The sequence below is a fragment of the Sciurus carolinensis genome, chromosome 6 (genome assembly GCF_902686445.1).
Source record: "Sciurus carolinensis chromosome 6, mSciCar1.2, whole genome shotgun sequence".
Classification (NCBI taxonomy): domain Eukaryota; kingdom Metazoa; phylum Chordata; class Mammalia; order Rodentia; family Sciuridae; genus Sciurus; species Sciurus carolinensis.
Genome location: NC_062218.1, coordinates 99,333,129 through 99,344,214, shown reverse-complemented (window position 1 = coordinate 99,344,214; position 11,086 = coordinate 99,333,129). Strand labels below are relative to the sequence as shown.

Genomic DNA, 11,086 nt, shown 5'->3' with positions numbered 1-11,086 from the left:
AGTTCTCAAATATGAACTCTATACAATATTTTCACTAGTCCAAGGCAAGAATAACAAAAAGACAAAACTTTCACAAAACTATAATTTGAAGAATGGTTTTAATCATGAGGTTATTATCTTACCATTTTTGTATTAAAATGTTATTTCCATTTGGTAAAATTATATAAGCATGCATATCTTATTCTGATTAAGACCCCATTTCATAATAATTATCAAGAATACAAACAATAGTGTTGGTGAGGATGTGGGAACATAGATTGCTAGTGGGACTGCAAATTGGTGCAACCAACTATGGAAAGCAGTATGGAGATTCTTCAGAAACCTTAGAATGGAACTTTTGGGTTTTTGGGGATTGGCTTATTTTACTTACTGTCATATATAACTAAGAAGAACCAATAAAAATAAAGCAAGCAACACATAAACACAAAACCAAACTGCAGAAACTGAACTACGAAGACCATTCAATGAAAAAATGTTTTCTATAAAGGATCAACACTGAGAATGTTAGTTGACTTACACTTTAATTGGTGGACACTAGGAAAAAATTGAAATAAAGTATATCTTCAAAATTTCAAACAATGTTATTTCTTTATGTAATAACGGTGGTATGAAACAACAGGTTTAATTTCATTTAATTTAAAAAATAGAAGTTGATAAATATATGTCCCTTTTCCATTGTTTGTGTTTGTGTGTGAATTACTGATTTATGAAATTCAAAGTCTGAAAATCACTGCTCCACATAATTTTCTTTCCTTATCCTTGACATTAAGTCAGGCTCTACTGATCATTGAAAATAATCCAATATAAGTAGTTGGGTAGTTTTTATTTAATCATGTTTTAGTAAGTAATTACAGCTTACCCACAAAATTAATTCTATGTCATTTCTCCCTTAAAGTTTCTAATTTCAGTCTTTCTGAACTGATCCTAACCCAAATACACTAGAACACTTCTGTTTTGTGCAAGAAAGACCTTAACTCCAAATGAGTATGACTGTAACACAACTTACGGAAAATATTTAATAAGAAAAATCATTGATATTCTGCATTTGCTTAATTTATTCTCAAAATATTAAAACAAAATATTAAAGAAAACAATAGGTTACACCAATTCTGTCCTCAGCATCTCCAACATTTAAGAAATAACAGCACTAAATTTCAGTATATTCCTGGCTACTAAGTCTATAGTCATGTAGTGACATCAGGTCTGAGTCATAAATCCAAAATAAATCATATATTAATAAAGGCTATGTATAAACAAATATATGTTTGAGAAGTACTTTAAGAATACTACTCTACCCTATAACCCCAAGTACAAATATTGTGCCCTCCTGTAGGATTGGAAAATGTCTCCTAAAATAAGATATATACTTAAAATCACATTAAAGTTAAAAATTTTCAAGGCAGAATAATATTGGTTATGTTAATGTTTTGATATTGGCTTTTCTTTTAAAATAAGAGACCTTAAGAGATTATGAAGTCAAAATAATGATCAAAAAACCTAATTTGTTTCCCTACTATATTTACTTTTATGAAGTACTGAAAATACCTTTTATTCTCATTTTCCATGTCATTATTTGAGAATACTCACAAAGGAAAAAGACCTACAATCAAATTTGGTACTACCAAAAATGTATCTCTTAAGGACACTTAATTGGTATTAATGAGCTTCTTTTAATGCCTTTTATTTTGTAGTTGTTCTAAAAACTATAAAATAATTTAAATTTTCTATAGCACTTAATTGCACAAAGTAAATGTTCTATAGTACTTATTAACTATAGCAGTCATAATTTATTTTTATCCTCATTCGCCCTTCATTCCCCATATTCAAATAACTACTCTCTGATAAGGCAAGGATAGATACCTGGTTATGAAAGATAGATTTGAGATTTACTTAAAACTACAAACAACCATTAAGAAATCAATATGTAACTTGATTCTGTAGTACATTCCTGAACTGAATCTTTTTATCTTTACCTCACCCTTATCCTTCCTTCCCTCATGGTTATCTTGAAGACCACCATTGACTAGGCATTTTCATGATTATGAATGATGACATGCAAGATGTTGATTCAAAGATGGTCCCCATCAGGGACAAAAGTCTAGAAATTTCTGAATAATAAACTATGTCTCTATTTGTCAAAGATTATTGCTTCCTGATATATCAAAACTGGAAGCTCGTTACCTATACATGTATAACTTTATACTGGAAAATAAAGGCAAAATAAAGTCTATCTTTATGGAATTAAGCATTCCTTGGGCCAGGACCAATGAATTTCATGGGGAAAACACAAATAATGTCTCATTCATCATTTGCCTGTCAAAGGAGATAAAAACAAAGTCCCTGTCACGTATGTTCTTATCGATGATTACATTCCTTCAGTTTCAAACACAAGGATTACAGATGTGTAAAATAAGAATCTGGTGAACTATTTTGTACTAAGTAATCCAAGCCTCACTCTGGATTTCTCATTTTCACCAAACTAGGTATTCTAATGTTTTTACTAAAGCTGTAGTCTACTACCATTTTTGTTTTAATGAGGACAGGAGAGCTTTGCAAACCAGGTATAGCATTGTGTTTCTCTTCTGTTCCTGAGGGCTGTTAGTATGAGCTACATATAGTCATCAGATACCTGGTTATGGTCATCTGACCTCCGAGACCTATTCCTATTAGAATCTGTTGGTAAACTGGATCTGTCCTCTGTTTTCACCTCTCCAGTGGCGTGAGGGAAAGGAAAGTTGGGCATAAAGCGCTTAAGAAACCGGAACTCACTATTGCCAGTGCCAGAGGCTGAGCATATTTCATATGGACAAGGCTGGGATAAGGATCCATTGCCTTCTCCTTGCACCAGGTTGTTAGGGAAGTTACAGTCATCAAAGAAATGCTCTTGAATTGTGAACTTGTCTCTGTGTTTAATCTTCTGGTAGATGTGAATAATGAAGATCACTGTAACAGAGAGAAGAAACAGAAAGGAAAGCACAGCCAGAGAAATAACCAAATATTTAGTGGTTGAATTTACCTTTCTAGAATCCTTGGATGGATCCCAGAACCTCAGATAGGGCTCTGAAAAGCCATCTACCAGCAGGATATTGAGTGAGGCAGTAGTGGAAAGAGCTGGTTGACCATGATCCTGAACAAGAATAGTCAGTTTCTGCATCATGGGGTCTCTCTCAGATATCTGCCTCAATGTTCGGATTTCCCCATTTTGTGACTGAACAGAGAATAACCCAAGGTCAGTGGCTTTAAGTAGATGGTATGAAAGCCAAGAATTTTGACCTGAATCACCATCAACAGCCACCACTTTGGTCACCAGATAGCCTGCCTCTGCAGACCTGGGCACCAGGTCATTGCAGGGCAAAGTACCATTCTGTAGTGGGTACAAGATCATTGGACGGTTGTCATTGTCATCCAGGACAACCACTCTAACAGAAACTTGGCTACTCAGTGTCAGGAAGCCCCCATCAGTTGCCTTTACCACAAACTGAAAATCTTGAATGGCTTCATAATCCATAGTTCTCAAAGCATAGAGCTTCCCATTGTCTGAATTTATGGAGATGTAAGCAAAAACTGATAGATCCCCACTTTTTGGAGGCAACAGAGAATATGTCACTTGGGCATTCTCACCCAAATCTAGATCCTCAGCATGGACTTTACCAATAAAAACTGCAGGACTGTTGTTTTCTCGAACAGTCAAGATGTAGGAATCTTTCTGAAACATTGGAGGATTGTCATTAATGTCAGATATTAGCACCTCTATCACAGTCTCTGTGGACAGGTTGGGTGGTCCGGTGTCCATGGCAACAAGAGTGATATTATAGCCTGAGACAGCCTCACGATCCAAGCTTCTGTCAGTCACCAATGAATAAGAATTTCGGAATGTAGGCTTCACTACAAAGGGAAAGTCTTCTCTGAGGAAGCAAGTGATTTTTCCTCCCACTCGGATGTCCCGGTCTCGGACAGTAAAGAGGGCCACCACAGTCTGTAGCGGGGAGTCCTCAGGCAGAGGGCTAGACACAGAGGAGACCATCACTTCAGGAGGATTGTCGTTTACATCCATCACTTCCACAAGGACTTTGCTGTGGGCAGAGAGGCCTCCTCCATCCGTAGCTCGAACATCAATGTCATATGTTTCTGTAGCTTCAAAATCTAGGGGCCCTCGGAGTCGAACCTCTCCAGTCTCAGAATCAATCTGAAACGTCTGAAGAATTGCTTCTGGGTTTTGAGCTAAAGAGTAAGTTATCTCCTTGTTGGTGCCCTCATCTAGATCCGTGGCAGTCACTGTGACCACTAAAGAACCACTGGCACTATTCTCCGGTACCTGAGCGCGATACACCAATCGTGAGAACTGAGGCACGTGGTCGTTGACATCCAGAACCACCACGCGAATGTGGGCGGTGCCAGACTTGGGCGGGGACCCGCCGTCCACCGCCTTAATTGTTAGGTTAACTTCAGCCTGTTCCTCTCTATCCAAAGGTTTATCCAACACCAACTCGGCATATTTGGGTCCGTGGCTCCGGAAGCGGGTGTGCAGGTGAAAATATGCGTTGGCGCTTAGGGTGTAGTTTTGGAGTCCGTTAAGGCCCACGTCCAGGTCCTGAGCGCTCTGCAGAGGAAAACGTGAACCCAAAGGAGTGCTCTCCGGAATCTTTAAAAGTGGCTCCTTGTTTTGGAAAATTGGGGCATTGTCATTGATATCAAATACCCTGACTTCCACACGGAAGGACTGCAGCGGCTCTCCTAGGACAATTTCAAAGTGCAGAACGCATGGGTCAGCTTTACCACAGAGTGACTCCCGATCTAGTTTCTCCTTTACGAATAAATCTCCAGTCTTGCGGTGAAGCCGGAAATGCAGCTTGTTGCCCTCGGAAACTAGCCGCGCCCCTCGCGCAACCAGCTTCCCCACCTCCAGCCCTAAGTCCTTAGCCACATTAGCTACAAATGAGCCGCTCTCCATTTCCTCCGCCACTGAATAGCGGATGGTGTTTGCACCCCCCACAGATACACACCAAAAAAGGAAAAGAGACGCCACTTGCCTGTTTTGCAAAGGTTTTCTGCGCGCAACCGCCATTAGTTCCCACAAATGCACTCCCTGCAGCCGCCGCCACCTGTTGAGAATATACTTTCACTTTTCCGCCACAGGTTCCTTCAACAGGGCTCACCACTTGACTAATCTCTAATCGCGGCGCCACCAACAGCTCGCTGAGCTGGGAAACCGTTTTACGCTGTAAGAAACTGCTTTGAGCAACCCGACACCCCAGTCTATTCAATGTATTAATAGATATGTTCTCATTCCGGAGAGTTGGGCAGAGGTTGGAAGTTTGTTGCCAAGGCAACGGTAGACTCACCTTTCAGGGGAAAAACAAAAGTCCTTGGGAATTGAGAAGCCAATGAGGATGTTCGCTTCAGCTGACGTCACTGTATCTGCTAGCCAGCTGGGGCCACTGCAGTGATGGGCAAACAAGGACCGCTTTAAGCTACATGTGCAAGCTCCATAGTCCTCCCAGAGAACAAGATAATAGCAAAAAGAACACTGCGGTGTATTCTGGAGCTCCCACAAAATATATGAGGCAGCAGGGGTATACAGGAGAGAACAGAAGGGGTGAGGGAGAGCCGGGAGCAGGAAAGAATGGAGGAAGAGGTCAGTAGGAAAAGAAAAGGGAAGAAGCAGACATCCTTCAGGAATCTGAGGTCCATTGGATATACTGATAGGGGAGTAAGACAACTGGCCTCTTGATTTGTACAGATCCATTCCTTGCCCCAGAACCCTCAGATGCTTAGGAAGCAGCTTGTTGCTTGTCACTTATGATTATTATGGCACTAATATTTATTGGGTATGCTTTCTATGTGCCAACTCTGTGTTAAGTGATTTACATGCATTGTTTAATTCAATCTTTGCAGCAAGTCTATGAGGAAGACATTCTTTTTTAAAAAAGGACAAGAAAACAGATAGGAAAGATTATGTCACACCTCATGGTCCCTTGCTTTGTAAATATTAGAGGTAAAATTCAATTTAATTTTCTCTGACTCCAAAATCTATACTTTAATCAATATATTACCACTTCCCAGATAATACAGTGAGTAAACCAAATGAAGAGAAATATTTGACTTTGGATTTCAAAACAGAAAGATTAGCTCCAATCCCCTCCCATTACTTTTTTTTTAACAGATGAAGAAACTAAGGTCCCAAATGATGAAGTCATTTGACCAGTTCATTCAACTCTTCATAATAGTGTAAGAACTTGTCTTCTGACATTGTCTCATGCTCATTATCAAAAGCTTTTGATTTCTTATTTGTGGTCATCATTTCAAATCCCAGATGGTATACAAACAATGTCACATAAGAGAAACTCAAATCTTGGTTAGATTTACTCCTAGGTATTTTTTAAACTATTGTGAATGGAATTTTTTCCTTATGTCTTTCTCAGCAGATTTATTACTGGCATATGGAAAAGCTGTTGGTTTCTGTACATTAATTTTGTATCCCGCTCTTTTGCTCAATTTATTTGTCACATCTAAAAGTGAAGTGTTTAGGATCTTAAAGTATAATATTACATCATCTGTAAAATAGGAATAACAATTTCTTCCTTCCTAATTGTCTCCCTTTTAATTCTTTCTCTTGCCTAATACCTCTGGTTAAAATTTCAAGTACTATACTGGATAGGAGTGGTAAGAGTAAGTATCCTTGTCTTGTTCTTGATTTTCAAAGAAATGCTTAGTTTTTCCCCATTCAATATAATGTTTGCTTCAGGTTTGTCATATACAGTTTTTATTATGTTGAGGTAATATCCTTTTATACTTAGTTTTTTTCAGTACTCCCATCATGAAGGGATATTAAATTTTATCAAAAAATGCTTTCTCTGCATTGATTGAGATTATTATGTGATTTTTATCCTTGATACTATTTGCATGGTATATTACAGGCTTTGATTTTTATATTTTACCTCTTTTTAAAATGTTTTTATTAGTGAATTATAGTTATGTGTTGGGAGCAGTGACAGGATGAAAGAGCAGTTACTGAAACCAGGGGTCTGTGATTCCCTCATGGCTGTGGCATGCCCAGTTTCTGGGAATGTTTCTGTGCAAGGTTGCCTAGCTACTGTAGCAATGCCTTGCATGAAGAGGCTCTGTGCAAGAGTCCTATCAGTTTTAACCTTGGTCTCAGGCACACAGCTTCCAGGAAAAAAGGAATTCTTATGCTAGACATCCACAATGTTTCACCTGCTCTGTTTCTCTTGTTCCTGCCCGCCTTATAGCAACTTTTAACAATGGGCTTTCTTGAGAGTTACACAAAGCTCCTAACATTGTACTTTGCAACTGTGGATTGCAACTGTGGAAAAATTACATAGAATGTCCTAGTTTCTGTAACTTTCCTGAATACAAAGAATAATGGTTGTGTAGTCTTTAACCTGATAATGAGACATATATAAATAAAGATTGCTGACATAATTCTTCAGACCTACATCTCCATCAGAGAGCAAGCTCCACCTGATCCCTGCCTAATCTTCAAGATCTGTGTCTGTCAATCTTTATCTTCCAATCCACCTTTGCCCCTTGCTGGACCCCCAGAGTTTGCTTGCTGCTAGCAACAGTTATGTATAATATTGAGGTTCATAATCATAATCATACATGCATGGAATATAATTTGCTCTATTTTAGTCCCAAATACTTCCTCTTTCCCTCCCCTCCTCCCTCCCCTTTTCTCCTTCTTATGCTCTTCTAGTCTTTCTTTTTATTTATTTATTGATTTTCTAATTGATGCTTTAAAGTTTAAACTTACTGTGGCATATTCATGTATGTGCATAGCATAACTTGGTCAATTTCATTCAGCAGTTCCTCCCTTTTCCCATCCTCTTTTTGACCCTCGATTTCACTCCTTTAACCTAATGATCTCCCTCCTATTTTCATGGGAACTGCTCCTTTTATTTATTTATTTTTTCTTATTTTGCTCTACATTCTGCATATGTTTAAAAACACTTAACCCTTGACTTTCTAAGTCTTGTTTATTTTACTAAGCATGTTATTCTCCAATTCCAGTAATTTACCAGCAAATGCTGTAATTTAATTCTTCTTTATGGTTGAGTTTTGTATATATACCACATTTTCTTTATCCATCCATCTGTTGACAGGTGCCTGGGCTGGTTACTTAACTTGGCTATTTTGAGTTGCTCTGCTATAAACATTGATGTACCTCTATCACTGCAGTATGCTGATTTTAGTTCTTTTGGATAAACTGCATGCCTGGAATGCCACAAACTTAAACATGGTACATTATCTTTTTAGTGTACTCCTGAATTCAGTTTGCAAGCATTTTATTGAGAATTTTAGTGTCTATGTTCATGAAATATATTGGTCTGTAATTTTCTTTTTGTTATTGCTGTTGTGCCCTTATCCAGTTTTGGCACAAGGGTGATACTAGCTTTGTAGAATGAATTTGGAAGTGTTCCTTCCCTTTTAATTTCATGGAATTGTTTGGGAAATATTGATATTAGTTATTTGATTTTGTGTGGGGGGGTGTTTTGTTGTTGCTATTTTTTGTTGTACTGGGCATTAAGCCCAGGACCTTGCACATGCTAGGTGAGTACTTTGCTTATGAACTATTTCCCAATCCCTTTTTCTTATTATATTTTGAAGAAGGGTCTCACTAAGTTGGCTATGCTGGCCTCAAACTTGTGATGATCTTCCTTCCTCTTCCTCCCAAGTAGCTGGAGTTATAGACATGAGCCACTATGCCCAGCTTGGTATTTATCCTTCTTTAAAGATCTGATCAAAATCAGCAGTGAATCTTTCTGGCCCTGTGCTTTTCTTTGTTGAGAGAATTTTTTTTATTACTGCTTCAGTCTCATTGCTTATTCTTGATCTGTTCAGGTTTTTTAATATCCTCTTGATCCAATTTTGGTAGATCATATGTATCTAGAAATTTGTCCATTTATTCTATACTTTCCAATTTATTAGAATATAAGTTTTCAAAATAATCCCTAATAATTCTCTGGATTTTAGTTATATCTGCTGTAATATTTCCTTTTCATCTCTAATTTTTATTAATGTGGGTATTCTCTCTCTTTCTCTTGATTAGCTTTTTGTAAGGTTTATCAATCTCATTTATATTTTCCAGGAATCAACTCTTTGTTTCAATGATCCTTTGTATTGGCCTTTAAGTCTCTAATTCATTAATTTAAGCCCTGCTCTTTATCATTTCTTTCCTTCTTCTGGGTTTTGTTTGCTCTTATTTTTCTAAGGTCTTGAGATACATCATTAGGTTATTTATTTGTGGTCTCTGATTTTTTAATGTAGGCTAATAAATTTTCCTCTTAGAATTGCTTTCACTATATCCCACAGATTCTGGCATGTTGTGTTTCCATTCTCATTTGATTCTAGGAATTTTATGTTTTTCTCCCTGGTTTATCCAATGACCCATTGACTTTTCAAAAGTGTATTGTTCAATATTCATGTGTTTATATAGTTTCTGTAGTTCCTCCTGCCATTGATTTATAATGTCATTCCATTATGATCTGATAAGATGCAAAAAGTTTTTCAAAATTTGTGGTTATTAAGACTTACTTTATGGCCTAAAATATGATGTGTTTTAGAGAATGTTCCATGAGCTGCTGAAAAGAATGTGTATTCTGCTTTTGTTGGATGGAATATTCTGTAGATGTCTAATTAAGTCCATTTGATCTATAGTGTAATTTTATTCTGTTGTTTCTTTGTTAACTTTTTATTCATATTCATATTTGTGATAGTGGGATATTGAAGTCACCTACTATTATTGTATTGGGACCTACCTCTCCCTTTATGTCAAGTAGCATTTATTTTATGGAATTGGTTGTACCAATGGTGGGTGTATATATATTTACCATTGTTATATCTGGATTGTTTCCTTTATCAATATGTACGGACCTTCTTTGTCTCTTCTCACTAATTTTAGATTGAGTTCCACTTTGTCATTATGAATGTAACAATTTCCGCTTCTTTTTGCTTTCCATTTGCATGGAATATCATTTTCCATTCTTTTACTTTCAGTCTGGGTATGTCTTTTCCAGTGAGAAGTTTCTTTCAGGGAATATATACCTGCTCTTGTTTCTTAAATTTGTTTTATTTTTTAAAATTTTGTTTGTTCTTTTTAGATATTGATGACAATACAGTATATTTTGATATATTTATACAAACACGGAGTATCTTGTTTTTAATCCCATCTGCCATTCTATAGGTTTTTTAATTGGAGAATTAAGTCCATTTACATTCAGTTTTATTATAGAAAGATGCACTAATTCCTCTCATTTTATTGTTTCTTTTTCATATTTGATTCATTACTAATTATCATTTGTTTATGTGTTCTTCAAATGAGATTTACTCTTTCCTGTACTATCTCATTTCCTCTTCTCTTTATAGGATTCCTTTAAGTGTCTTCTGCAATCCTGGCTTGTGAGCATGACTTCCTTTAGTTTATGCTTATCTTGGAAAGTTATTTTTTATTTTTCTTTGATTCCAAATCATAGTTTCCTGGATAATAATCTAGGTTGGCAGTTATTTCCTTTCAGGGCTTGACATACATCATTCTATGTCTTCCTAGCCTTTAGAATTTCTGCTGAGAAATCTGTTACCACAATGGATTTGCCTTTATAGGAAATGTGGCACAACTCTCTTGCAGCTTTTAAAATTCTTTCTTTGTTTTGTAACAAAGTAATTTCAATGGTAATATGTCATGGAGAGGTTCTTTCCTGGTTATGTTTTTTTAAATTTATTTTTATTGTTAACAAATAGGATACATGTTGTTTCTGATTGTACATGGAGTAACAACATACCATTTGCGTAATCATACATTTACATAGGGTAATGAGGTTTGATTCATTCTGTTATTTTTTCCTTCCCCCCCTCCCACCCCTCTTTTCCCTCTAAACAGTCCCTCCTTCCTCCATTCTTGCCCCCCTCCCACACCCCATTATGTGTCATCATCTGCTTGTCAGTGAGATCATTCGTCTTTTGGATTTTTGAGATTGGCTTATCTCACTTAGTATGATATTCTCCAATTTCATCCATTTGCCTGCAAATGCCATAATTTTATTATTCTTTATAACTGAGTAATATTCCA

At 36.8% G+C, this 11,086-nt stretch overlaps 1 protein-coding gene across 1 annotated transcript; it reads right to left on the bottom strand.

Annotated features, from left to right (window-relative positions):
- Nucleotides 1–2,608: 2,608 nt before the first annotated feature.
- Pcdhb1 (protocadherin beta 1) lies at nucleotides 2,609–5,065 on the bottom strand. Its single transcript, XM_047554825.1, has one exon. The coding sequence runs from the start codon at nucleotides 5,063–5,065 to the stop codon at nucleotides 2,609–2,611; it is 2,457 nt and encodes an 818-aa protein (XP_047410781.1).
- Nucleotides 5,066–11,086: the final 6,021 nt, after the last annotated feature.